Here is a 27,996-nt window from a genome sequence, read left to right on the forward strand (position 1 = left end):
GCACCGAAATGGAAAGAATGAGCAGTGGGCAGGGCCATCTCTTCCCACCAGGGGGCGCCGTTGGCATTCAGATCTGTAGCTACCCTCTCTGGCCATGCCCCAAGCCTTCTCCCCTTCCCTACCATAAAGGACTGTTTGGGGAGAGTCTCATTTCCCTCTCATTAGGCCCCTGGGGCAGTGGATGACACATGGAAGGCCTGCTGGGACAGCTATGGATTGAACCAAGGGGTCCAACCGGCCATGGGAGACAGGAGTAAGGTAGGTGCCTTGGCTCACGAGCACCTCCTGGCGGAGAGAAAGAAGACAGAGGCGCAGCAGCAGGTTTTTCTACAGGAAGTCGGCTCATACATTTTAGTAATGGGCAACAGTGCAGGGGCCACAGGGAGAATAAGAGATCGAGAGCTGGGGTTTGGCGTAAATCTTACAAAGTGTATAAAGAATCTGTGTTTCTCTACAATAACAAAAACCAAAGGCTACAAGAGCAGTTGTATATACAAAACACGGAGATATTGCTTCACTTGCCAACAGGTTCCTGACCATAGAAGGAGACGAGACAGAGATTGGGGGAGAAGGGGGTCAGAGGAGAGCGCTGCGTGCAGAGGATGAGGAGGGGAAGGGGAGGGAGACAAGGAAGGGGAGGAAGAGGAGGAGGAAGAGGAGGGTCTCTCTCAGCATAAAATCTACAGACAGGCGGGAGCAGAGTGGCGCAGGCCAGAGCGCTGGAGGCCGTGCTGGCGCTGGCTGTGCGTGCGGGATGCAGAGCCCGGAGTGTCTGCCTGCCCAGCCCCTGCTGCCTGGCTCTTCAGGCTGCCTGGAAGAGGGTCTGGGTAGGGATGCAGGGCCTGCTGGCCAGAGAAGGAAGGAGGTGCCATTCCCTTGAGTGCGGCGTGGAAAACAGGAGAAGCCGGCTCCATCCTCTCATTCTCCTTGCCTGTGGCCCGCCCGGTCCATCCAGCCAAACCTCCCCGCTCACCAAGATGCTCACCGGCACCCTGTGAGACCAGGTGCAGAAGCAGGAGCTGCTAGCTTCTCCCTTCAGGCAGGACCCCTGCTCTTCCTGGGCTAGGCTGGCTGGCATAAGGAGCTCACTTGGAAGGTGGGAGCGAGCCAGTCCCGGAGCGCAGGGACAGGGGCGGGGAGGACAGGGAGGTGGGCCAGGGCGAGAGCACGCACGCACGCACGCTGGGCACAGGTGCTGGGTGGTCACAGGTTCTGGCAGCACTGCAGCCTGTTGGGTCTCTGGCCGTCGGTGGTGGGCGGCACGCTGATGTCTACCACATTGTTGCCGGGGGATTCGTCGTGGGCTGCGCGGTCTGCGATTTGCTTCTGTGACACAATGCGGTAGATCTCTGCCATGGGGAGGATGTGGGGTGAGCAGACTGGATCCGGGACTCAGCCTAGAGGTGCCCCCACTGTGTCCCTGGAGTCCCCATCACTGACAGAGGCTGGGGGGGGGGGGGCTCCCACCACTACCCAAGTGGGCAAGGGTGGGGCACACATCCGATCATCACCAACCTGGGTCTGTTGTTTCCACTGCCCCAGGAAAAGCCCATCTGGGAAGCTGGGCATAAGGGGTCCCTGGTCCTACATCAGCAAGGGCCAGAATATGGCCTGATCCGTGGAGCATGCCACATTTCAGACTAGCCAGCAGGTATAACATGGGAAAGCTCAGGGGGGCACTGTACCCCCATGCCCAGCCTCTACCCCATGCCCAGACTGTGCCTACCTGTAAGAATGTTCTTGAATGCTTCTTCTACGTTGGTAGAATCCAAAGCTGAGGTCTCAATGAAGGACAAGTTGTTCTTTTCTGAAACAGACCAAACCCTGGCCCAGTGAGTTGGGGCGGGGGGGGGGGGGGGGGGGGGGGGGGGGGAGGCTGAAATTGTGCCTCTCATACCCCTCGGGGCCACACCTGCCACGGGCTAGCAGGCAGGAGGACCAAGAGGCTCACCCTTCAGGATGCCTGGCTTCCAGGTATTTCTCTGAAGCCTGTGGGACCACACGGAAGCCCTGCCACTGCCCAGGGTGCCTGCCCGCAGCTCACCTGCAAAGGCGCGGGCCTCGTCGGTGGGCACAGCCCGCAGGTGGCGCAGGTCGCTCTTGTTGCCCACCAACATGATGACAATGTTGCTATCGGCGTGGTCGCGCAGCTCCTTCAGCCAGCGCTCCACGTTCTCATAGGTCAGGTGCTTGGCAATGTCGTACACCAGTAGGGCACCCACTGCACCACGATAGTACCTGCAGGGCCAGGGCCACCACGTGAGCCTCAGGCTCCGTGCGCAGCAGTGGCCTCACAGCACCTGGGGAGGCGGTGGACACAGGGCCTGGCCATGGGCTGGCTATCATAGCCTTGAAGGCAGGTCAACTGTCCTGAGGCCCCAGCTGTCCCCCAGATTCAGCTCAAGGATGTGGGGACTTGAGAAGGGCATTTGGAGTCCGATGTCGAAGACATCATGAAGTCATCATCAAACAGAGAAAAGGAAAGCAGTTATGCAAGAAAAAGGCCACTGGGCTGAAGTTCTCATACCCACACTGCAGGATCCAGGGGCCAGGCCTGGACCACTAACAAGGTAGGTGCCCTTCCGACCATTCAAGGGGGGGGTGAAGGAGATAGGGAGGTGACCAGCAAGTAGGGGTCAGCAAGTAGGGTGAAGGGAATGGAAAAGGAGCCACAGGGAGATACAGGGGGCTGGGTGAGGCCCAAGTGGGAGTTCGGTCGTGGCTATGACATGGCTTGGTGAGGAAGAGGAAGGTAGGTAGTCAGGCAGTACCATCCTGAGTGGGCAGGGTTGGAGTGGGAATAGAGGGGTCCAAGATAGGCCCCTGCTGCATACTCTACCCCAGGGCCACATAGGGCCACAGTGCACCCAAGGCTGGGCACTGGTCCACCTGAGGGTCCCTGGGCACCACTGATGACCTCTCCTCCTTCCACTCCCTGGTGTCTGGAGTCACCCCTCCCCTCCCCCCATCCTGCCTGATTCCCACACATCCTGGCAGGCCCACGCACCACCCGCCCACAGCCCTGCTGTGTCCAGGCCCTGTTGGGCACGCACGCGGAGGTTATGGCCCGGTAGCGCTCCTGGCCTGCTGTGTCCCAGATCTGCGCCTTGATGGTCTTGCCGTCCACCTGGATGCTGCGTGTGGCGAACTCCACACCTATAGTGCTCTTGCTCTCCAGGTTGAACTCGTTGCGGGTGAAGCGGGACAGCAGGTTGCTCTTGCCCACACCCGAGTCCCCGATGAGCACCACTGGGGGAAGAGAGAGAGGAGGTGAGGCCCTGAGAATGCCCACGGGCCCCCTACGTCCACCCACAGTGGCTCCCTGGGCACCATGCAGAGGTGGCAGCCAGAGCTGCCTGGATGCCGTCACACAGACATCCCAGTAAACCTGCACAAGCTTCCAGTAGCTTCCAGAAAATGCCCATGCAGACAGCACATGTCTCCCAGTCTCTGGTCCTTAGAGTTGGGGACCTTGGCATCTGAGACAGAGCTAGAGAAAGTTCCAGGGCTGAGTGACCTTGGGTAAGGGGCTTCACTTCTTTGGGCCACCTTTTCCATACTTTCTGTGTGATCAGGAAGGCACCAAGGGTTCATCTTAGGAGGAAGAATGGAGAGCATGTAGGGTGGGACACGATTGTCATCACTGCTGTCATGGTTGGGGGGAGGGGAGAGTCATCATCTTGCAGGGTTATTATCTTGGAAGGAAGGCCTGTGTTGGATGCTTTTAAGTGACAGGCAATGAAAAGCCACATCCTAGTCTATGCACCCCTTTCTAGGCTTCCCCCTCTCCAGCCATGACAGGCAAACCCACCTTTACCACCCTTGCCCTAGCATCAGGAATGCCCTTGAGCCCCAGTATGCTTCTGGCTAAGTTCTTGAGGAGGGGGAAGGCTGGGCAGCTGTGCACATGCACACACTTGCACAGGGTTCATACGCCAGTATATATGGCTGCCACTGCCCTGCCTGAGAGCAGGCCTCTGTGACTGGGGAGAGGGTCTCCACTCAGCCTGGGGCACCCCTACGTGCAGCTGGAGCTTCTCATGGAGATGCAAACCCACACCCAGAGGGGATGCCAGGGCAACATAGCTGGAAGGGAAATAAGGGATTGTAGGGAACAGCTCCCCAGGACATTAGGTCTGACCTACTAGATACAAAACAGTAGGGGGCAAACATGGGAATCAAAAGCCCTCAGAGTACAGCAGACATAGGCTGATTCTGCCCCCTCCCACCCCAACTGTGGAAGCATTGCTTCTAGGGGTCCAACCACCCAGGTTCTGGAGTATGTTCACACGTGTTTAGCTACACGTGTTTTGTGCATGTGTTTATGTGCTCACGTGCACGCAGTACAGATGTAACAGACAGTAGACAGCTAGCCAGATACTCCAGCCAGAAACCACAAGGTCCCCCCAAGTGTGAGCTTCAGGCCCTAGCACATGAGAATGAGTCTAGTCAGTACAATCACAAGGCTACAGACTTGGCCATCTGAGGGCTGAAGAGCCCAAGGGAACGTCTACCAAGGATCAGGCTCCCTGGGCCCCGGTTAGACCACAGAGCCAGGCTAAGCTCACTGGCCCTGTGGAGTGGGATGAGGGGCAGGGTGTGGCCCCAGCCCTCAGAGGGGAGTCAAGGCCAGCTGGCTAGCCTTGGTTGACACAGAACCAGAAGTTTGTCCCACAGGGAGATAGAGCCCTCCACGCGACCTCCTTTCCCCTCCCCACAGCCACTCTGCACTGCTGAGCTTACTGGAGGAAAAAAAAAACAAAAAAACATTCTTTTACTTTCTGAGACAGAGTTTTGTTATGTAGCCAGGGCTGGCCTTGACCTGCCTGAGTGCTGAGATTTTAGGCGTTCACCACCACACCCAATAAAGATCACATTCTCTCCCGATCTATGCTGAAAAATCCTCGGATTTTCTCCTTTCTAGATTCCCAAGCCCCTAGAAGACCTACGGTCTTCACAGCCCCTAGAAGACCTACAGTCTTCACTGTCTCCACCTTCTATCTACCCATCTAGGAGTAGAACACAGTCCTGATACCCCCTATCTTCTCCAGGCCCTGGTACACAGCCTGGCACGGAATAAACACTGACAAATCTATAAGCAATTGCCAAAGAGGTTGGTGTAGCTTCCAGACCTCCTGCATCTGAACTGTGGCCCTCCCCCTCCCCATGCGCACACCTGGAGGACATACAGGTCATCACCAGCTCTGGGGAAGCCCCCACCCCAACCTGACCCAGCACCATCAGGCTGGCTGCTTTAGCTCCAAAGAATAGTAAGGCTGAGAACAAAAAGTGTTGAGAAAGCCGCCCCCCCCCCCACAGTGAGGGCTATGTCATACAAGCCTCCAGTAGCCCCTCCCTTTTTTTTCTTTTCTTTTTTTGTTGTTGTTGATCCTGGGGCTTGAACTCTAGGCCTGGGCACTGTCCCAAGCTTTTTTCCTCAAGGATAGAGCCACAGCTTCATTCCCAGCTTTTCGATGGTTAACTGGAGCTAAGAGTCTCATGGACTTTCTTGACCTAGCTGGCTTTGAACCACAATTCTCCGATCTGTCTCCTGAGTAGCTAGGATTCCAGGCGTGAGACACGGCACACAGCTCATGTGGTCCATTTTACAGTGGAAGGAACTGAGGCTCAGATCGGGAGTGAGGGGACCAAAGCACACAGTGAGCAAGGCAACAGGGTAAGAGCAGGGGTTGGCCACCTAGCTGGGAAGCAGCCCAGGCAGAATTTGAACCCAGGTCTCTGGGACAAGGCTTGAGTCCTTTCCCTCCCAACTCACATTCTCACCATGGTGCCCTCACCCGCCATGTATGACTCATGGGTCTTGATTCTGCCTCATGGAGGCATTGAGACTCCAGGCACCCCAATCTTGCCCACTTTTCCACCTGGGCAGGTTGCTCTAGAAGACCAGGCAAACTCCTGCTCATCCTTTAAAACCCCTACTGAGGGGTTCCAGATGCCTTGGCTTGGGCTTCTCTTCTCCCTGTAGACTCACATGGCCTGGCCTGCACATGTAACAACAGAAGCCTCTCATGACTCTCTGGATGCCCAGTACAAGAAGGCCAAGTTCAGAGAAAGATGGAAAGAGGCAGAGCTGGACATGGGCCCACAGCTTGAGAGCCAAGGACTCCCCCCCTCCCCCGAGCCATGCCACTGGGGGCTACATGGGCTCCCACACCACACATACCAGACTGTGGGACCACCAGCCACGTCACCACCCCATCACTTCTTTCCAAGCTTTGCTCCTCATTTGCACGTGGGTAGGGATGGAACAGGAAACCCAGTCCCTATCCAAAAGTGGGGGCCTCTCCGATCACTCGCTCATTTCCAGCTGTGTCTCAGCTATGTCCCAGCTGTGTAGCCTTGAGTCCCCTTAGTCCCAGTGGTCACTGCTCCAAGCACCTAGGAAGAGGCCTGACCCCACAGCTCCAGCTGAGAGAAACCAGCCCATTATGCCCACTGCACAGCTGGAGACATAATCCCAGCAAGAACTATGGAGGCCCTAGCAGGGGGACCTGGCCAGGTGTATGCAGGAAGGACTGCTTACCTGTCCCTGGCACAGGAAGCCTGATGCAGAATGGTCGGCTGGGCATGAGAACGTTATTGTCACAGACACAAATGATCTGTTGTCCCGGGAAAATAAAGGGCCCCTGAGGACACAGGCCTCAACATTTCCAAAGAAGTCGGTGGCTTTGCTGGACGGGAAATGGTCCCCTTGGACATGCCACTTGGCGGCCAGAGCAGGCAAACCCAGTTGGCAAAAACAAAAAACTGGCAGCTCTCAGAAGCCCTGGATGCTCTGATTAGCCCCGTGACAATGTGGAACCCCCAGACCTTGATGTTCAAGAGGACATTGAGGAGTGGTGGGGACCCTCTCCAGGAGGTAGACCCTCACCATGCAGGCTCCAGGGACCAAAACTTCAGAGCCTTTTTGCCCTAGCTACTCTTGGAGAGAGGGGTTGAGGCAGGGGCACCAGCAGGGCCCTCATTCTATGGGAGAAGGTAGCATGCTTGGGTCCCCAAATAATTAGAACAGCAGGCCAGTGAGGATCCCATTTTGTCACCTTGTCCAGGCTGGGACCAGCCAATTCACTGAGGAGCAGCTACAAATATCAGTATCTCTGTCTGTCTCCTCAGGTTATGAGTGGGGACACGCCAAAGAACAGATCCTAGGGCTATCAAAGCCACCTTTCTCCTATGACCTATGACCTTGAGGGGCAAGTGGGCACTGACTGGCCAGGAGAAGGGGTCTGGGAGGACTTTGGTAACCCTTGAGAATGCAACCGCTCCCACTAAGGACCTTCCAGGCCAGTGTTTATCAGAGAAGTTAGGGGACCCCAGAGACCCAGCCCAAGGTTGGCAGAAGGATAAATGAAAGGATCCATAAATAGGTACAAATAAACAGCCTCACTCCTGGGGAGAAGAATGTTGGGGAGAAAAACAAAAAGCATGTGGCTGCCCATTCTCCACTCTAGGGACTAGTTCACCCTGGCCTTGGCCTCTGAGGTCAAGGAAGCCAATATGTAATGCAGCTGCCGGAAACAGAAGGCAGGACACAGGGAAGCCAATGTCCCATGCAAAGAGGTGTGGCTCTCATGCTAGAGGAAGGTGACCAAAAGATGCGGATGAGGAGCAGGGCTGGCTTGGCTCCTCCTTCTTTTTTTAATTTCCCAGAGACACACAAAGCTCCCTTTCCTGAGTGGAGTGAAAGCCTGAGTAGGCAGAAGGACAAATAGTGAAAGAGAATCTGAGTGTCCATAGTGAACGGGGCCCTGGGATGACCACTTCAGGAAACACTGACCTTGTGGGTTAGACTTAGCTACCAACCAGCTCCAGAAGGTTACTGAGGTACCTGCTCAGCTCAGGAAAAGGAGGCCAGTGGGGGAGGGCAGCAAGGCAGGCAGCAAACCCCCCCCCCCCCCAGCCATCCCAGCTGCTGCGAGAGGCTGATCTGTGTTTCCAGGAAGCAAGCTCTGGAGACGAGTCCCTAGAACTCATCACTGCTCTGTTGCCCCTGACCCAGTAACTGTACTTCTGGGAACACACATCAGGGAAATAACCCAAAGGGCAATAAGAGGACTCAGGCAAACACTCAAGAGCTGAGTTATTTATAACAACAAAAGGTTGAAAATAACAAGTGGGGAATGACCAGAGGCCTGGATTCGGCATCGAAGGGGAGGAGAGAAGGCCTACAGCCTGGGTAGTATCTCATGTAGACAGCCAGGATCAGAAGCAGAGGCCTCAGGGTGGGCTGAGTAGAACGAGTCTGTCCTGGATGAGCCACTTGAGGATCTTTCACATTTCCAATCTCCAAAGCCCTTCTAAGACTCTCCCCTGCTTTGGGGGAATGCCTCGGGACTGACACTGGTGGACTTCACAGCCTATATGCAACCCCCTTATTAGCCCAGGGCGCTATGTGATCTTTGCAGGCACTCTCTGTCCCACTGCCTAGAAGTCTTTTGTCACATGGGTACCCCAGGCTCCTACTTCTGTTCTATTCTCCAGAACACCATATATCACCAGTCAGCTCAGATAAGACTGGCTTTGGGAACAGGACATACCCTCAGGTATGGCTCCCAATGTGGAAAGAGACCCACAGTAGAGGATCCTTACATAGCAGGCAGCAGAACCCAGATGCCCTTTGCGGGCTCAGGAGTTAACCCTCCAGTGCTGTGATTATCAGCCAGAAAGCCCAGCATGGATGTCAGAGGCCCAGGCCATAGCTTAGTACGGCACAAAAGAAGCCAGTAAGCCCTCAACCTGCCCAGGTGAGCAATGAGGAACTGAAGTGACACAGAGCCTCACCAGGCTGGCCTGCCTAGGTCTCACTCATGTTCCTAGGGCTCTGGCTTCCCCAAGTAGGGGAAAGGTTGGGTAGGGTCTGGGACAACATTGCAGGAGTTAAAGGGAGGCCTGACAATGCCAAATACCAGATTTAGGCCTCAACTTTCCCAAGATTCAACCTCTAAGTGGTAATACCCACAGCTGGCCAATGGCTCAACCCCGTTCCAACCCTTATGAACGTCTCTCTGTGCCCTCAGTGTCCCTTATTTTTAACACACGGTCTCACTATGTAGTCCAGACAAACACTGAACTAGCAATCCTCCTGCCTTGATTTCCTGAGTGCTGGGTCTCACTATGTAGTCCAGACAAACACTGAACTAGCAATCTTCCTGCCTTGATTTCCTGAGTGCTGGGATTACACCACACCAAGCTTCAGATTCCTAGTCTGGAAAAAAAAGAGAAGCTGGATAACATGGATTCCACAGAGTGGATTTGAATGTGAATTTGAATGTGATTGTGACTGTAAAGGGCTCAGAAAAGTACTGGGTCAGTGCTATCAACAGCTGTAAGAGTTAGAATTAGTGCTTCACACACTAGCACCTCTCCACCCTTCTGAAACTCCACAACTCAACGTTCCCACCTTGGCCTGGCCCCTCTCATCTGCCCTTCCCTGACCGGGGCCCGCCCCCCTGCAGGCTACCACCAATCATCCCTGGCTCCATGAAGCCACGCCCCCGGCGGTCCAACTCCAACTCATCTATTGGACGCGCCCAGAGTCCTGGTTCCGCCCCTAACGGTCCCGCCCCCATCCCAAAGAGAGCTTTCCGCCTAACCCGGCCCGCCAAATCCTGGGATTGCTCCACCCCTCGGGCGGCCCCGCCTCCAACGGCCTTGCCCACCGCGCCAGGCCCCACCCCCTCCGGGCCTCGGCCCCGCCCCGGCTCATCCGGGGTCCCCGAGCCTCTCTGGGGCCTGTGGTTCTTCTCATCGCTCGGTTCTCAGGCCCGAAGCTGAACGAATCAGGCCTGTCTCGCTTCCCCGGCTGCCGAACCCTCCAGGTCCCAAGTCCCGGGCTTCAATCTAGGCCTAGCATCCCTGAGCGCAGCCTGGACCCAGCCGTCAGCCGCTTCGCCGCCGCACCCTCACCCGTCCGTGTCTCACCAGCCGTACCTTTGAATAGGTAGTCGTACTCATCGTCCCGGGTCCCCATTGTCCTGGCGCTTCCGGCGGGATCGGCGACTCCGCAGCCCCACCACAAACACCCGACGGGGGCGGCGCCGGCGCCGTGTAGAGCGGCGGTCTACTGACCAATTGGCAGCAGATGCACTAGCGACCGGCACCCAGTGTAGCCAATCAGAGATGGAATCCGGCTCCGCGGGGGTGGGTGCCTCCTGGGATCCACCCTCTTCTGTCTCCGGCTCTTGGAGAAAGGCGGAAGGAATGCGGACCTTTTTGAAATGACAACCAATAGGGCCTATCAAAAACAGACTTTGGAAGGCGGGGCGGAAGACTGGAGGAAGGAGACGGATTGACGGAGCGTGTAGCCAATAAGAGGCTTGACCCAGTCCTTTTCACTACTAAGGGAGAACCTGTCGGGGAAGGGAATAGGAACTACGTCCAGGTGAAGTTACGCTGCTTAACGTCCCAATGACGTCACAGGTCAGTGCTTGGGGTGGGGGGCGGCGGCTCAGGACTGGTCCCTCCATCCCTTAAGGGACCATATCTGGTGTCTCTAGCCTGGGATCTATTTTCTGGTTTGCAATTTCTCACAAGGATACTCTTCTGTAATCCACCAGTAAGTCGTTTTCTTAAACACATCCACTTTTTTTTTTTGCCACAAAGTCTTTAACAAATATTTGTCTAAGATGTGCTTAGAATGTACAAAACGCTGGAATCGTTCCCCAGCACCACAAAAGAAAAACAAAAACCAAGCTGGGTGCTGGTGCCTCACGCCTGTAATCCTAGCTACTTAGGAGGCTGAGATCTGAGGATCCTGGTTCGAAGCCAGCTCAGGCAGAAAAGTCCGGCTAATCACGGAAGAAGAAAAAAATAACGGAATGGCACTACGGCTCAAGTAGTAGGTCACTAGCCTTGGGCAAAAGGAGCTCAGAGACAGTGCCCAGGCCCAGAGTTCAAGCCCCGGGACCTGCAAAAAAGAAATGAAAAAGAAAAGAAAAAACAATCTAATATAAATCTTTATAGCAGACACTCCAAAATATAAGCTTTTCCCCTACCCTATTTCAACCTCTCTCCCACAAAGTTTATTACCACTTGTCAGTGAAGTATATAGGTATTTTTGAAGTACATATGTATTTAACTCTACTACTACTACTACTACTGTGAGAACCCAGTTTTAGATAGTTTTTTTTAAGCCATTTTAGACCTTCAGCCCTTTCCCCAAATTAGATGTAGCCTGTGTTAATCCCCACCCCTAGCCTTGAAACTGAACTTACCTCTAACCTCCAGTGTCATCAGCTGAATGCTGTGCGTCCAGGTCTGATCACAACTGTTGACCCCCCAGGATTATGTGTTACCTCTGATGTCCAGTGACAACCGCAGAAGTGCCTCCTGCCCCTAATGGCTCCAGGATAACCTCATCAAATTGTTTATGAAGCTGGGCACTGGTGGCTTACGCCTGTAATACTAGCTACTCAGGAGGCTGAGATCTGAGTATCCCAGTTCAAAGTCAGCCAGGCAGGAAAGTGGTTGAGACTCTTATCTCCAGTAAGCCACCAGAAAACTGAAAGTGGCTCAAGTGATAAAGCACTCGTCTTAAGCTGAAGAGCTTAGGGACATGGCCAGGCCCAGAATTCAAGCCCCACAACCAACAAAAAAAGAAAGAAAGAAGAGAGAGGGAGGGAGGGAGGAAGAGAGAAAGAGAGAGGGAGAGAGAGGGAAGGAAGGAAGGAAGGAAGGAAGGAAGGAAGGAAGGAAGGAAGGAAGGAAGGAAGGAAGGAAGGAAGGAAGGAAGGAAGGAAGGAAGGAAGGAAGGAAGGAAGGAAGGAAAAGAAAAAAATTGTTTACGAGAATTGCTTATGAAATTGCAAATTGTGCTTCTTTGAATCAGCTGTTTGCTTGAGAAACCACCTCACCACCTGTGTGGGGTTTTTTTGGTTTTTTTTTTTTTTTTTTTTTGCCTCTATAAACCCTGCCTACTAGGGGTTGAGGCTACCCTTTGTTCTGAGACCCTGGAGTCAGGACAGGATAGTTGCCAGCTGGCTAATAAAACTCCTTTTGTTGTGCTGAGTGCTGATGGCTCACACCTGTAATCCTAGTTACTCAGGAGGCTGAGATCTGAGGATCACAGTTTGAAGCCAACCATGAGCAGGAACATCCATGAGACTCTTATCTCCAATCAAACACCCAAAAACCAGAAGTGAAACTGTGGCTCAAAGTGGTAGAGTACTAGCCTTGAACAAAAGAGCTCAGGGACAGTGCCCAGGCCCTGAGTTCAAGCCCTATGACCAATAACAACAACAAAAAGATCAATGATCAGTGATGAAAAGCCTAAGTGGAGCTGTGGCTCAATGTGGTAGAGCACTAGCCTGGAGCAAGTAAGCTCAAAAAAGGCCAGTGGCTCACACCTGTAATCCTAGCTACTCAGGAGGTTGAGATCTCAGGATTACTGTTCAAAGCCAGCCTGGGCAGAAAAGTCCCTGAGACTCTTATCTCCAATTAACCACTCCAAACCCAGAAGTGGAGCTGTGGCTCAAAGTGGTAGAATACTAGCCTTGAGCAGAAGAGCTCAGGGACAGTGATCAGGTCCTGAGTTCAAGCCCCATGACCAACAAAAGAAAAAAATAAGAAAAGGAAGCTCAGAAAAGAATAGAGCCACATGCTGATTATAAAAAAAAAAACCCACGCCTTGAGCTGAAGAGCACAAGGACAGCGCCCAAGCCCAGAGTTCAAACCCCATGACTGACAAAAAAAAAAAAACCCAAACACCTCTTTATATGTACATAAAATAATATACAAAAAATGAACTCCAAAGATATGAAAGCAAAAGACTGTTTCTTATTTTTTTTTTCTGATGACTGTGTTTTTTTTTTTTTTTTTTTTTGGTCAGTAGTGGGGCTTGAACTCTGGGCCTGAGTGATGTCCCTCAGCTCTTCAGCTCAAGGCTAGCGCTCTTGAGCCATAGAGCCACTTCCAGTTTTCTGGTGGTTTATTGGAGATAAGAGTTTCACAGACTTTCCTGCCCAGACTGGCTTTGAATCGTGATCCTCAGATCTCAGCCTCCTGAGTAGCTAGGATTACAGGCATGAGCCACTGGTGCCCGGCTCTGACTTTGTGTTCTTTACCTTATATACAGTTTATTCACGTGCACATCTGTGGGAGGGGAGAGGAGGGAAGGCACAGAATCAGAGGAAAAAGGGTGAAAATGTGCTGCAGTGGAGCACCCTGGACATTGATGAAAGTAAACTGCAACTCATGGGTGGAGATGGGAAGGAGGAAATATGAGATACAATGAGGGAACAGATGACACTATGGGAAAGGAAATGTACTTATTACCTGGCATATATAAAGGTAATCCTGCTGTGTATCACCTCTAAAACAACAATAAATAAATTAGAATAAAAACATAAAAACTCATATTGTTGCTTAGATCTTATCCTTGGGATGTCCACCAAGCACTCCAGACACAAACTGGCCTCTTTCCCCATACCCAGTCTTGTGTCTCAGTTCCTCCTCCTCCCTATCAAATCCAGAGGTCAGGCCAAGTTTAGTGGTTTCTGACTGTATTCCCAGCACTGAGAAGGCTAAGTCAGGAAGATCTCAAGGTTGAGGCCTTCCTGAGATACTATCTAAAAAGAAAATATCAGAAACAAAACTCAAGAATTCCTAAATTTTAGGGGCTGGGAAGGTGGCTCAGTGGTAAAGTGCTTGCCTTGCATGCATGAGACCCTGGGTTCAATTCCTCAGCACCACATAAACAGAAATAACTGGTAGTGGTCCTATGGCTCAAGTGGTAGAGCACTAGCCTTGAGCTGAAGAGCTGAGGGAAGGCGCCCAGGCCGAGTTCAGGCCCCCACAACCAACAAAAAAAAAAAAAAAAAATCCTAAATTTTCCCCAGGTTCTAACTACTCACCGTCCATGCCTCAATCACCCAGTCTTGGCCTCCATCATCACTCCTGGACCAATGAAGTTTCTTCTTCTCTGGTTTTCCTCCACAATCAGGTTTTTATCTGATAGCTTTTTCTTGTTTGTTTCGTTTTGGCAGTTGTGACACTTGAATTGTGGACCTGGGTGCTATCCCTGAGCTCTTCAGCTCAAGGCTAGCACTCTACCACTTGAGCCACAGTGCCACTTCCAGTTTTCTGGTGGCTTATTATTGGAGATAAGAGTCTCACAGACTTTCCTGCCCGAGCTGGCTTCAAGCAGCAATCCTCAGATCTCAGCCTCCTGAATAGCGAGGATTACAGGCATGAGCCACCAGTGCATGGTTGTTTTTTTAAAAATAATTTTTTGTTTGTTTTATCAGTACCAAGGCTTGAACTCAGGGACTCTCACTCAACTTTATCTTTTTTACTTTTTTAATACTTTTATTTTTTCCTTTTTATTTTTATTAATTCTACTTATTTTTTGCTGATGTGGTACTGAGGAATCAAACCCAGGGCCTCAGGAATGCTAGGCAAGCATTATACCACTAAGCCACATTCCCTGCCTCACTCAACTTTTTCAGTCATAGCTCACTCTGCCACTTAAGCCAGACCTCAAACCTGAATTTATGTTGGTTAACTGAAGATAGAGTCTTGTCTCACAGCGTTTCTACCAAGGCTGGCTGGAAACCTTGATTCTCCATATCTCAGTCTCCTGAGTAGCAAGGATTCTCTTGGTACGAGCCACCTGCCTTATCTCTTGTCTTTTTTTTTTTTTTTTTGTCAGTCTTAGGGCTTGAACTCAGGGCCTGGGTGCTGTCCCAGCTAGCACTCTACCATTTGAGCTACAGCACCACTTGCAGCTTTTTCTGTGTATGTGGTACTGAGGAAAAAGAACCCAGAGCTTCATTCATGCTAGGCCAGCACTCTACCACTAAGCCACATTCCTAGCTCCTTACCTCATGTCTTAATTGTGTCAAAATGTCGTGTGTTTAGTGACAGTATTACGAGAATTTTAGGGCTAAAGTCCTGACTACGGGAATCTCAAGAGATGAGCTCAGCCATCCTACCAATGTATCAGAAATGGTGAGAGGCAGATGACAGAGGTTTAATCAACAGGGTCATTTCAGGAACAGAGGAATGGGTTCATGGGAACTTTGAGGTTTCATAGAAAAAGAAGACAAAGGGGCTGAGAATGTGGTTTAATGGTAGAGTACTTCCCTAGCATTCATGAAGCCCAAGGTTTGATTAATCAGTACCACATAAACAGAGCTGGAAGAGGTGCTGGCTCAAGTGGTAGAGTGTTAACCTTGCACAGAAGAAGCTCAGGGACAGCACCCAGGCCCTGAGTTCAAGCCCCAGGACCCCCCACACACACACACACACACAAAGGCCAGGAATTATTACAGGCTCCTGTCTGTAATCCTAGCTACTCAGGAGGTTGAGATGTGAGGATCATGAATCAAAGCTACTCCTAGGCAGGAAAGTCCATGAGATTCTTATCTCCAATTAGCCACCAGAAAACTGGAAGTGGTGCTGTGGCTCAAAGTGGTAGAGCATTATCCTTGAGTGAAAAAGCTCAGGGACAGAAGCCAGGCCCTGAGTTCAAGTACTATGACTGACAAAAAACAAACATGGCTGGCTTAGTGGTAGAGTGCTTGCCTAGCATGAATAAAGCCCTGGGTTCAATTCCTCATCACTACATAAACAGAAAAAGTTGGAAGTGGCACTGTGGCTCAAGTGGTAGAGTGCTTGCCTTGAGCAAGAGAAGCTCAGGGTCAGTGCCCAGGCCCTTAGTTCAAGCTCTAGGACTGGGGGGGAAAAAAACACTCTCAGGGACAATGTTGAAGCTTTGGATTCAAGCCCTAGGACCAGCACACACACACACACACACACACACACACACACACACACACACACAGAGAGTCTTACAGACTTACCTACCTGGGACACACACACACACACACACACAAACACACAGAGTCTTACAGACTTACCTACCTGGGACAGCCTCAAACTACCAGATCTCGGCCTTCTGAGTAGCTAGGTTTACAGGCAAGCCACTGGTACCTAGCTTCAGCGTATTTCTTCATCAGGACCTCAGAGAAGCTACTGTGTGCCCAGCACTGATGAGGAAGAGTCATGGAACAGGAAAATAGTCCAAGTGGGATGGAGTAATAGCCCAGAAAGAGCAAGGCCCTATCCGGGCACCGGTGGCTCACGCCTGTAATCCTAGCTATTCAGGAGCCTGAGATCTGAGGATTGCTGTTCAAAGTCAACCCGAGCAGGAAAGTCCATGAGACTCTTATCTCCAATGAACCACCAGAAAACTGGAAATGGCACTGTGGCTCAAGTGGTAGAGCACCCACCTTGGGCTGAAAAGTTCAGGGACAGTACTCATGCTAGAGACAAAACTTCAGTCTCACATCTGCTGGGCAAGCACTCTATCTCTGACTCATTGATCTCCCTGTTTTGTTTTGGTATTATGCCACCTGAGCCACAGTTCCACTTCTACCATTTTGAAGATAAAGAGTCTCATAAGGGACTGGGAAGGTGGCTCAGCGGTAGAGTGCTTGTCTTGCATTCACGAGGCGTTAGATTTGATTCCTCAGCACCACATAAGCAGAAAAGGCCGGAAGTGGCGCTGTGGCTCAAGTGGTAGAGTGCTCCTCTTGAGCCGAATAGCTGAATGACAGCGTCCAGGCCCAGAGTTCAGGCCGCCAAGACTGGCCAAAAAAAAAAGAGAGAGAGAGAGAGAAAAGAAAAAGAGTCTCATAAATTTTCCTGCCTGAGCTGGCTTCAGACCACAACCTTCAGATCTCAGCCTCCTGAGTAGCTAGGATTACAAGCGTGAGCTACCAGCTCCTGGCTCTTTTTCCTTTTTCCTTTTTTTTTTGTTTTTTGTTTTTTGTGGTGAGAGGCCACAAAAAGGGTGGGTGAGCAAGTGCAGTCATGCACAGTATCCACTATGTGGGAAAAGTGAATTATGTTGTGTCCCAGGGTGGGAGGGAGAAACGGAGAGAAAGGAAAGGTAGGAGTAACATTGTCCAAAAAGAAATGTCTGCTGGGCATCGGTGGCTCACGCCTGTAATCCTAACTACTCAGGAGGCTGAGATCTGAGAATCGAGGTTCAAAACCAGCCCGGGAAGAAGTCCGTGAAACTCTTATCTCCAATAAAAAAAACACTAGAAAACCGGAAGTGGCAATGTGGCTCTAGCAGTAGAGCACTAGCCTTGAGCTGAAGAGTGCTGGGACAGCACCCAGAGTTCAAGCCCCACGACCGACAAAAAAAGAAAAAAGAAAAATAAAGAAATATCCTCATTATCCAACTTATGAAATGATAACCCCTCTGTACACGCCTTAATAATGACAATAAAATTATAGTTAAAAATACTAAAGTAGGGGCATTGCCTTGTTGTCATTGAACATAGTGCTACTGACCTGGTTGAGTCAGGTAATATTGGTTTGGCAGATTACTGGAGATATATTTATCATTTTTCAAAATGGGTCAGTAAGTCCTGCCATTAGCTACTTGACGTCAGTCATCAGCTTAAAAATTAACAACATCTTGTCCTCTGGAGTGTGTTCCAGTTTGGACCTTTGGTTAAAGGTCACCCTGTCTGTCACAGGAGGGGCTGTGCAGGGTCATTTGAGGAGGTACCTAGTATGGGGCTTGGCAGGTTATAGTGGCTTCATAAATACCAGATTATAGGGTTTGTTTGTTTTTTTGTCTTGTTTTGTTTTTGTCGGTTGTGGGGCTTGAACTCTGGGTCTGGGTGCTGTCCCTCAGCTCTTCAGCTCAAGGCAAGTGCTCTACGACTTGAGCCACAGTGCCACTTTGGGCTTTCTGGTGGTTAATTGGAAATGAGAGTTTCACAGACTTTCCTGCCTGAGCTGGCTTTGAATTGTGATCCTCAGATCTCAGCCTCCTGAGTAGTTAGGATTACAGGCATGAGCCACCAATGCCCAGCTGGATTGTAGGTTTTTTTTAGGCACTCAATTTAGAACCCTGGAGGTCATGCCTGTGAAGCAAGGGACCTACAGTTGAGCCATACCCTGTCACCATAGGATCAAGAATTGTGCATGTGGCTAGCACCCGTGGCTCATGCCTGTAATCCTAACTACTCAGGAGGCTGAGATCTGAGGATTGCAGTTCAAAGCCAACCTGCACAGCAAAGTCCTCATGAGACTCATCTCCATTGAACCACCAGAAAACCTAAAGTGGTAGAGCACTAGCCTTGAGAGAAATAGCTCAAGGTCAATGCCCAGGCCCTGAGTTCAAGACCTACAATTTACTTTAAAAAAAAAATGAAAAGAAAAAGAGGGCTGGGAAGGTGGCTCAGTGGTAGAGTGCTTGCCTTGTTTTTTGTTGTTGTTGGTCTCAGGGCTTGAATTCTGGGCCTGGGCGCTGCCCCTCAGCTCTTCAGCTCAAGGCTAGTGCTCTACCACTTGAGCTACAGCACCACTTCTGGATTTCTGGAGGTTTATTGGAGATAAGAATTTCATGGACTTTCCTGCCCGGGCTGGCTTTGAACCTTGATACTCAGATCTCAGCCTCCTGAGTAGATAGGATTACAGGCGTGAACCACCAGCACCCAGCTTGACTACATATCTTGTCTTAGTGTTTACAGCAGTGCCATCCAACATGACAAGGAGTGGTCACGGTTACTTTGCCCTTGAACTTTGGCTGATCTAAACTGAGACATGCCAGAAGCTTCCAGTGCATGCCAGATTCTAATAACTTAGAACAACCAAACCAAAACCAATGTCAAGGTACGTCAGTAATAATGTTGATATTGATTCCTTGTTGAAATAGTAACATTTGGCTATAATGGATTCAATAAAAATATTCCTTTCCTTTGTGTGTGTATGTGTATGTGCGTGCACGTGCAAATGTGTGCCCAGAATCAAACACAGGGCCTCATACATGCTAAGCCACTGAGCCCTACTGGTGGCTGGGGCCAGAGAAGGGTCTCACAAACTTTTTCCCCAGGCTGGCTTTGAACCTTGATCTTAAGATCTCAGAGGAGGGGTTGGGAATGTGGCTTCATTGTAGAATGCTTGCCTAGCATGCATGAAGCCCTGGGTTCAATTCCTCAGCACTACATACACAGAAAAACCTGGAAGTGGCACTGTGGCTCAAGTTGTAGAGTGCTCGCTTTGAGCTAGAGAGCTCAGGGTCGGGGCTGAGAAGGTGGCTCAGTGGGAGAGTGCTTGCCTTGCATGCATGAGGCCCTGGGTTCTATTCCTCAGCACCACATAAGCAGAAGAAAAAAAAGCCAGAAGTGGTGCTATGGCTCAAGTGGAAGCATGCTAGCCTTGAGCTGAAGAGCTGAGGGACAGCGCCCAGGCCCAGAGTTTAGGCCCCAGGACTGGACCCAAAAAAAAAAAAAGAGAAGCTCAGGGTCAGTGCTCAGGCCCTGAGGTCAAGCCCCAGAACTGGCAAAAAAAAAAAAAAAAAAAAATCTCTGGGGAGCTAGGATTACACAGTTGAGCCACCATATCTTCTGATTCTTAAAACATGTAGAAGATTTTATTATTTATTTTATGTGGCTCTGGGGATCAAACCCAGGTCCTTCCAAAACAACAACAAAAAGAAACATGGATAGTAGAAAAAAAAAATACTAGTTGGGTGCAGATGGCTCACATCTGTAATCCTGAGGATTACAGTTCAAAGCTAGTCCAGACCAGACAAATGTGAGAAACTGGGAGGTATGGCTCAAGTGGTAGACTACTGGCTTCAATTGAAAAAAAAAAAAGCTAAGTAAGCTGGGTATCAGTGGCTCACACTTGTATTCTTAGCTACTCAGAAGGTTGAGATACCAGGATCTCAAGTTCAAAGCCAGCCCAAACATGAAAGTCTGAGATTTATCTCCAATTAATCATCCAAAAGGCTGGTAGTGAATTTGTGGCTCAAGTGGTAGATCTCTTGGGCACAAAAGCTCAGGATGATGCTCAGGCCCTGAGTTCAAGCCCCAGGACTGGCACCAAAAAAAAAAAAAAAAGCTACTCATCAGTGGCTCACACCTATAGTCCTAGCATCTCAGGAGGCTGTAATCTAAGGATTGTAATTTGAAGCCAGCCTGGGCAGGAAAGTCCATGAGACTGTTATCATCTCCAAACCACCAAAAAAATCCAGAAGTGGAGCTATGGGTCAAGTGGTAGAGTATTAGCCTTGAGCAAAATGTAGCTTGGGGACAATGTCCAGGCCCTGAGTTCAAGACCAGCACCAAAAAACCAAACCAAACAAAATGGGTTTGAGGTCCATGTCAGACAATAGGGCCCTGAATTCAAACAAGCAAGCAAAAAAAAAAAAAAAAAAAAAAAAAGAACTGTAACGTATATGTTTAAATATGATTGGGAAGGAAGTCTCCTTTTTCCTTCCACTTGCTTCCCTAGTGACTGAACTGTACGAGGGTTTTTTTGATTCGTTTGTTTTGGGGTTTTCTTGGTGATTTTGAAAGTGAAGACAAGGGTGAGTCACATCAGAACGTCTTCGAGGAGGGCAGCTGGGATAGGCTGGCAGAGGTGGGGGGAGAGAACCCCAGCCTGTGCTCACCCACTGGGGACACACTCCACACCCCAGGAGCATGTCTCCTTGGACTTTGCTTTTCAAAACAAACCAAAGAACAAGGCACGAAATGTTCTGAGGTTGCTTTTTATTCCAAGAATCCCATGGCTTCTGCCAGGGTGCCATCGCTGGCACCGCAGCATCCCCCATACAAGAGCACCAGGAGGGTATTGGGGACCCCCTCCCCCTCCCAGGGATCCCCATTTCCCCAGCCAGTCAATATGACTGAGTCTGCCATCAAGGGCCGGCCTAGCCATCCCAGAATGGTCCCTCTGCCTCCTCAGCTCCTCAGGCAGGCAAGAAGTGGGGTTCACACTGTATAACCCCATCATCCTACACTTTCCCCAGGGACCATCCTTCGCCCTGCCGTCCTGATCTCACAGAATACGCGCAGCACCCCACTCAGAAATGGGGGTTCTCTCCAGTCAAGGGCTTCTTCTCTGTCCACAAAGCTCCACGTGGCCCCTGCTGGGCGCCCCATGACCAGACACAGAGCGCTCAAAATCCTTGAGCCAAACTCAAGGTCATTGTCCTTCTCGGCCTGGGACCAGGCCCCAGCGGGAGGCTAAGAGGCTTCTTTGTCCTCTGTGGCTTGGATCAGCATGGTGGTAGCCTGCAGTGGGTAGTAGCGGCCCCGCCAGCCCTTCCAGAACATTCCCTTCTTACGCTGCTGCCGTTGATGGGGCATGGAATGGAAATACTGGCCATTGAGGTTGGAGTGACCACAGGTGCCGAACCACCATCCACCTGCCGGGTCAAAGGACAGAGGACATGGTCAAGGCCCTGCATTCTCCACGAAGAAGAAGATGGCCCCGGTAGTGATAGACAAACCATTCCAAAGGACACCCAGGTTGTGACAAAGTGAGGGGGAAAATGGGGGACCCTGGGCATCTCCTTAATCACAGGTAGTCAGCTTTTCTGCCTTGGGAACAAGGTAGACTTATTGACAATCTCCCCTGGAGATCAAAAGGATCATAGTTGAAGGCCAACCTGAGGAAAATGTTAGTGAGATCCTCATCTCAACCAACAAGTCAGACTACCTACACCTGGCCCTCCAGCCATGGATAAGAAGATCTTGGATCCAAGGCTGGATGTGGGCAAAAATGAGAGACCCTACCTGAAAAATAACTAAAGAAAAAAAAACAAAACAAGAGCAGAGAGGCATGGCTCACTTCAGAAGCCCTGAGTTCAAACCTCAGTACTGCAGAAGAAAAGAACAAAAGAAAAGAAAAGCCAGGGACTGGTGGCTCACGCCTGTAATCTTAGCTGAGATCTGAGGATAGATGTTCAAAGCCAGTCCAGGCAGGAAAGTCCTGAGACTCTTATCTCCAATTAATACCAGAAAACCAGAAGTGACACTGTAGCTCTCAAGTGCTAAAGTGTTTACCTTAAACTGAAGAGCTGAGGGATAGCGCCCAGGCCCAAAGTTCAAGCCCATGACCAACAAAAGAGAAGGGGGGAACAAGTCACTTTATCTTTTTTTTTTTTTTTTTCTGTCAGTCCTGGGGCTTGAACTCAGGCCTGGGCACCGTCCCTGAGTTATTTTTTGCTCAAGGCTAGCACTCTACCACTTGAGCCACAGTGCCACTTCTGGCCTCTTCTGTTTATGTGGTACTGAGGAATTGAAACCAGGGCTTGGAATCCAGGGCTTCATGCATGCTAGGCAAGTGCTCTACCACTAAGCCACATTCCCAGCTTTGTAGTTTTATCTTTTCCTTCACAGAGCCATGGCTTTGCCTCCAATTTTACAGGGACCAGGTGTATCTCAGCTTCGCCCCATGCCAGCCCCATCCCACGAATGTCTCACAGAATTGTCCTAACAGCCCCACATAGTACATGCCACCATTGGACCCATTTTAAAGACAGGAAAACTGAGGCCAGAAATGTGATCAGGCAAAGCAACAAAGCACCATAAGAAGATGAGGAGGGGACTTCAGGGTAGGAGGTGGGACAGGTTGAAGACAAAGCTTGCTCACCAGAGAGGCTCTTGGCACAGTTCAGATCCCCTCGGAGGTCGTGGTCCTGGTCCCATGTGGAGAAGGGCAGGGAGAGGCCGTTTGATGTGGCCACCGAGACTCCCAGCTCACTGGCCACGGGGGCGGTGAGCTGCAGGCTGTAGGCTGTGTCCTCGCCGCCCAGGTGGACGGGAAACTTAAGGGATTTGGCATTACCATCTCTGTCCTGAAGCTGCACAGCCAGGCGGCCACCACGGTCCCCAGTGATACTGTGGATTTTCTCCAGGCCCAGCCAGAACTCGCCTGCAGAGGGAGATGCCACCTGGTGAGGAGGGCACGCATCCCCACACCTCTCCCCTCCCTGCCTCTCACCCAGCCCAGAAGTACCCACCTTGGGGGTCCCCAAAGCCGGCCTTGTAGGCTTCCCAAGGCTGGTTGAAATCCACAGAGCCATCTTGGCGCCTCTGAATCACAGTCCAGCCCCCCTCTGTCCGGAGAGAGAGAGAGAGGTGCAGGGTCACCAGGAGATTCCCTCCTCAAAAGGCTTGACCCTATTGGCTCCCCAACCCTGAGATTCCCCCAAACCCAGGGAGAGTAAGAGAAGGAAAGTGAGACAGAAGCATGAATAGCATAGCAAGCAGGAGATCGAGGCTAGACCTTTGTCCCAAGGAATGGCAGGGAAGAGGGGCTAGAGAAAATCTGCAAAATCAGCCGCAGGGATTAAGTATAGAAAGTTCATTTATGGAAATAGGGTGAGGTTGAACTTGAGGCCTTTGCAAATGCTAGGCCTGTTCTACCTCTGTGCTATGTACAACTGCCTTTTTTTCCCCCTCAGTTGTAGGGCTTGAACTCAGGGCCTGGGCACTGCCCCTGAGCTCTTTTTGTGCAAGGCTAATGCTCTACCACTTGAGCCACAGCTCCACTTCCAACTCTTTGGGTATTTCATTGGAGATAAGAGTCTCACAGACTTTCCTGCCTGGGGCTGGCTTCCAACTGTGATCCTCACTCAAATCTTAGCCTCCTGAGTAGCTAGAATTACAGGTATGAGCTACTGGTGCTGGGCTTGTGGCTGCATTTTAAAAGCAGCAACAGGATTATACAGGGCAAGAGGGCTCCCTTGGTAAGCCAAGGCCTCCTACCTGAGGTCATCTCACAGTTAACCAGGAATGGTGGGGACCCCTGAGGCTGGATCTGGAAAAGTCCACTCTGCCGCTGGCCATCTTCGAAGAGTTCCTGGCAGTCCTTAGGCAGTTCTGAAGGCAGACAGAAAGAAGAGCTGATGCAGGAGAGAAACCCCAGAGTGTCAGGAAAGAGTCATGTCTAAGGGCTGGGGATGTAGAGAAAGTGGGTGAGAGGCAATCTTACTCTTAGGACTCCACTATCAGCTAGACTCTTCCCTGGCTTCCTATGGCCTTGGTCAATATGATTGACGAGGTTCACTGAAGATTGTTCTCCCTCCTCCCACATTGCACCCCCACCACCTCCTTTCTTTTGTGTCCAGTATCTGGGGCTTGAACTCAGGGTCTAGGCTTGGTCCCTTAGCCTTTTTTTTTTTTCCTGACAGTTGTGGGGCTTGAATTCTGGGCCTGGGTGCTGTCCCTCAACTATTCACCTCAAGCTCTACCACTTGAGCCACAGCGCTACTGGTGATTAATGAAAGATAAGAGTCTCACGGATTTTCCTGCCCCGCTGACAGCCTCCTGAGTAGCTAGGATTACAGGTGTGAGCGAGCCACCAACGGCAAGCTCCCTTAGCTTTTTTACTCAAGGCTGGTGCTCTACCACTTGTTCCACAGCTCCATGTCCAACTTTTTACTGGGTAATTGGGAGATATGAGTTTCACAGGCTTTCTTGTCCAGGCTGGCTTCCAACCTCGATCCTCAGAGCTCAGCCTCCTGGTTAGCTGGGAGTACAGGCATGAACCTCCGAGCCTGGCTGTACTCCACCCTTGCTGCACACAGAGGCTTCTCTCGTATCTCCCCTACCCTTCCTGAACCACAAACCCTCCTGCCACAGGGAATTTACATGTGCCACTTGCTGTCCAGGAGTCTCTTTCATCCTGTTTCTGGGTCCCAGTGGCTGGATGCTTTCCCTCACCCCCAGACCAACCCCCACTCAAGTTATCTGGGGGTGTCTCCCTTTTCTCCCCCACCTAGCACCCACAAAGCAGCTCCCTCCCCAGCCATCAACCCCTCAACCCTGGTCATAGGCCACAGTTGGTGTTTTAATAAAGACTAGAAAGAAAGGAGCTGGAGAGCGAGGAATGTGGCTTAGTGGTAGAGTGCTCGCCTAGCATGCATGAAGCCCTGGGTTCGATTCCTCAGTACCACATAAACAGAAAAAGCCAGAAGTGGCGCTGTGGCTCAAGTGGTAGAGTGCTAGCCTTGAGCACAGAGAGGCCCAAGGACAGTGACCAGGCCCTGAGTTCAAGCTCCGGGACTGGCAAAAAAAGGAGGAGGAGGAGGGGCTGGGAAGGTGGCTCAGTGGTAGAGCGCTTGCCATGCATGCCTGAGGCCCTGGGTTCGATTCCTCAGCACCACATAAGCAAAAAGAAAAAAGCCAGACATGGCGCTGTGGCTCAAGTGGTAGAGCACTAGCCTTGAGCTGAAGAGCTGAGGGACAGTGCCCAAGCCCAGAGTTCAGGCCCCACGACCAGACCAAAAAAAAAAAAAAAAAAAAATTAAAATAAAAGGAGGAGGAGGAGGGAGCTGGGGTGGGAGGGGGGAGGTGCTCGCGAGGCAGATGCTGAGCTCAGCACAAAGGACTTGGACTTGTATAGTGGGGGAGGGAGGGTGCTGATGGAGTCTGGATGAGACTTGAGGTGACTGAAGCCCTAGTCTCACTGTGAGAAAGCTTAGGGAACAAGTCTGGAGGGAGAAGGAAGAAGAGAGGAGGCAAGAAGGAACTTGGTCTTGGCAGGATCAGGAGGGCCCGCCCCCCCCCCAGCTGAGAAAGTAGGGGAAAGGTCGTGGGGGGAGCAGGCGGGGACTCTCCTCCAATGAGTATATTCACTCCCCCCCCAGGAGGAGCTGGCTCTGAACCCCAGGAGGACACTTTCCGGCCCCTCAGGCAGCTCCCCTTTTCCCTACTTTTCCTCTCATCCAATCAGGACAGGCAGCTGGCCAAGCCACCAATGTGGTCAGCTTCACAGCCAGATGTTTGTATCCGCAGTTCTGAACTTTCCCCTACTTGGCTGGCCTGAGTCTGGGAGTCCCAAACCTTCACAACACCCTCCTTTTTCCCCCACCATCTCTCCCAAGCCAGGGCGTATGCCTGCGGCTCCCACCCCACCCCCAATCGCCCCTCATCCCAGGATGACTGCACATCTGCCTGTGGGGGAGGGGTGCGCCCTAAGGGCTGGAAGCCAGCCACCAGCCTGGCCTGGGTGTGAAATGGGGGATCCAAACTTTCACCCAGTTGGCAGTGGACAGCCACAGATGGTGGGGCGCAAGGTGACAGGGTGGACATGAACTTAGGGTGGGAACTGAGAACTTGTGTCAGATAGACACATGTGCCATGGTTTGGGATGGGGGAGGGTGGACTTGGAATGTGCACAATAAAGGACCAAGAGATACCCTCCCCCCAAAAAAGCTCATTCAGTATGGGCATGTGTGTGCGTGTGCAAATATGTACAGGCTGGATAGAGACTTGGGGAACAGAAAAAAAGGCATGAGGGACCAGGAACACTGGATTTGTAAGATTTAAGCGTGGCTTGTGAGTAGGGGCTGGCTCCACCTGTCCACCTAGCTATTCAAGAGGCTGAGATCTGAGGATATGGGTTCCTAGCCAGCCCTGAGAAGGAAAATCCAGGAGGCTTTTTTTTTTTATTGTATTTTTTTTTGTCTTTTCTTTTTTGGTACTGGGGATCGAACCCAGGACGTTGTACTTGCTAGGCAAGCGCTTTGCCACTGAGTTACATCCCAGCCCTCCATGAGGCTTTTATCTCCAGTTAATCACCAAAAAGCTCAAGTGGTTCAAGTGGTAGAGTGCCAGCCTTGAATGGAAAAAAGCTACATGATAGGACCCAGGTCCTAAGTTCAGGCCCTAGGACTGGGAACTGGGGGTGAGGGGGGTCTCTCCCTTCATTCCCCCTAATATAGTTTAAGTTCCTCACTGTCCCACCCCAGCTCCAGCTAGGACATGAGGCGTTTGCTGGGAAGAAAAGTCAGGTGTCCTGACCACATAGGGTCAGGTCTGAGGGAGGCGTGGGGCTCTCCCCATCAACCCCTCATTAGTGAGCCCAAGAGACATACGGCAGGACTTCTGTCTGTCTCCTAAGGTAGGCCCCACAGGGAGATGGGGACCAGGATGGAAAGTGGGAAGGTGGGATGAGCTGGGGACAGGACTGGAGGACAGCAAAACGATCAGACACTCACTGTGCAAGCTGGTGGCATTGGGAGCCAGACCAGAAGGCTGGGCCATCTTGGGGAGCCTCTTTTTAGTGGCAGGCTGGATCACCCCGTTGTCTAGGTGTGTGGGGGCCAGAAGGGCAATCTGAGTCAGGAGAAGAAGGTGGATCGGCGTTAGATCAAATGGCTCGAGCTGCTGAGTTTTTAGATTTGTTAGCTCGATGCCAGCAGGGACAGGACGACAGGCCCGGCCTTGCCTGGCCTTGCCCGGTCCTCCTCAGCTGGGCCGGGTCCTAGGGTGGGTACCTTGTTCTGCAGATGTTGGATTCTCAAGTGTTGCTTCTCCAGATGTCGCTGCTGCTGAGCCACTTTGAGGAACAGTTGGTGAATCCTGCCATTTTGAACCTTCAGCTGTGTCTGGGGGGATAGGGTGAAGGAGGGCAAACCTCACTGAGAATCTGGGCTCAGGTGTCCAGCCTCCCCATCCATCCTCCCCCACCATCCATCCTTCCAAATGTCCATCCTTTTGCAACCAAAGCAAAAGAGCCCAGAGAGCCCCAGGCCTGTCCCTCTCCCCACTCCTCACCCCCAGGCATGCAGGATTTTAGGCACAGCTACACCTTCCTCCTTCCCTCCCAAACCCTCCTGGAAGCCGCTCCTACCTGGAGATCGCGCAGGATCTCAGGAGCCACCTCACCACCGGCGGCGGCGGCGGGGGCGGCGCCCGGACGCTGGGGATGCGCGGAGGGGACCCCGGTGGTCTCGGATGTCTGGCAGGCCGCGCCGCAGGCGGCCAGGCGGCGCTCCAGGGCGCCCAGCTGCCCTCGGGTGCGCTCTACGTGTTCGTGCAGCCCGCGGCCGAGCTGCAGGAGCCCGTGGGCCAGCACGTTCATCTCGTCCCAGGACGCGAAGCGCGGGGGCTCGGGCGGCGGCGGCGCGGCGCCGGCCTGGGCGCGCAGCAGCCCCGCCGTGGCGGCGCACAGCACCAGGGCCGCGCCTGCCGTCGGGGCGCAGCGCATGACTCCGGGACACCTGGGCACCGGGGTGCACCGGGATGCGGAGACTCCGGGGCGGGGGCACCTGATCGCTTCCAGATGCGACAGCGACGAGGGGTGGACACGCGGCGGGAGCCCCGCGCAGCAGGGAAGTCTGCTGGGGCGCAGATGGACAGAGAGGAACGGACAGATGGGCAGATGGACAGATGGGGCGGACCCGGGATCTCCTAGCCGGCTCGGCTCGGT

At 51.9% G+C, this 27,996-nt stretch overlaps 2 protein-coding genes across 2 annotated transcripts; both read right to left on the reverse strand.

Annotated features, from left to right (window-relative positions):
- Positions 1-326: 326 nt before the first annotated feature.
- Positions 327-10,111, reverse strand: Rab11b (RAB11B, member RAS oncogene family). Its single transcript, XM_042693834.1, has 5 exons — positions 9,952-10,111; positions 3,054-3,249; positions 2,045-2,238; positions 1,727-1,807; positions 327-1,349 (listed from the first exon to the last, which is right to left on the reverse strand). The coding sequence occupies exons 1-5, from the start codon at positions 9,989-9,991 to the stop codon at positions 1,204-1,206; spliced, it is 657 nt and encodes a 218-aa protein (XP_042549768.1). The 5' UTR covers positions 9,992-10,111; the 3' UTR covers positions 327-1,203.
- Positions 10,112-20,523: 10,412 nt separating this feature from the next.
- Positions 20,524-27,978, reverse strand: Angptl4 (angiopoietin like 4). Its single transcript, XM_042693731.1, has 7 exons — positions 27,418-27,978; positions 27,062-27,172; positions 26,783-26,900; positions 23,547-23,660; positions 22,799-22,894; positions 22,429-22,710; positions 20,524-21,199 (listed from the first exon to the last, which is right to left on the reverse strand). The coding sequence occupies exons 1-7, from the start codon at positions 27,772-27,774 to the stop codon at positions 21,018-21,020; spliced, it is 1,260 nt and encodes a 419-aa protein (XP_042549665.1). The 5' UTR covers positions 27,775-27,978; the 3' UTR covers positions 20,524-21,017.
- Positions 27,979-27,996: the final 18 nt, after the last annotated feature.

Source organism: Dipodomys spectabilis, unplaced genomic scaffold (assembly GCF_019054845.1).
Source record: "Dipodomys spectabilis isolate Male_0828 unplaced genomic scaffold, ASM1905484v1 ptg000173l, whole genome shotgun sequence".
NCBI classification, from domain to species: Eukaryota; Metazoa; Chordata; class Mammalia; order Rodentia; family Heteromyidae; genus Dipodomys; species Dipodomys spectabilis.

Excerpts from the sequence above, each read along its gene's own strand:
- Rab11b (XM_042693834.1), bottom strand. The coding sequence starts at position 9,991 with ATGGGGACCCGGGACGATGAGTACGACTACCTATTCAAAG. Across the intron at positions 3,250-9,951 it reads GTACGACTACCTATTCAAAG|TGGTGCTCATCGGGGACTCG; the intron begins GTACGGCTGGTG and ends CTCTTCCCCCAG. Across the intron at positions 1,808-2,044 it reads CGAGGCCCGCGCCTTTGCAG|AAAAGAACAACTTGTCCTTC; the intron begins GTGAGCTGCGGG and ends GGTCTGTTTCAG.
- Angptl4 (XM_042693731.1), bottom strand. The coding sequence starts at position 27,774 with ATGCGCTGCGCCCCGACGGCAGGCGCGGCCCTGGTGCTGTGCGCCGCC. Across the intron at positions 27,173-27,417 it reads AGATCCTGCGCGATCTCCAG|ACACAGCTGAAGGTTCAAAA; the intron begins GTAGGAGCGGCT and ends CTATCCCCCCAG. Across the intron at positions 22,711-22,798 it reads CGGCTTTGGGGACCCCCAAG|GCGAGTTCTGGCTGGGCCTG; the intron begins GTGGGTACTTCT and ends CTCCCTCTGCAG.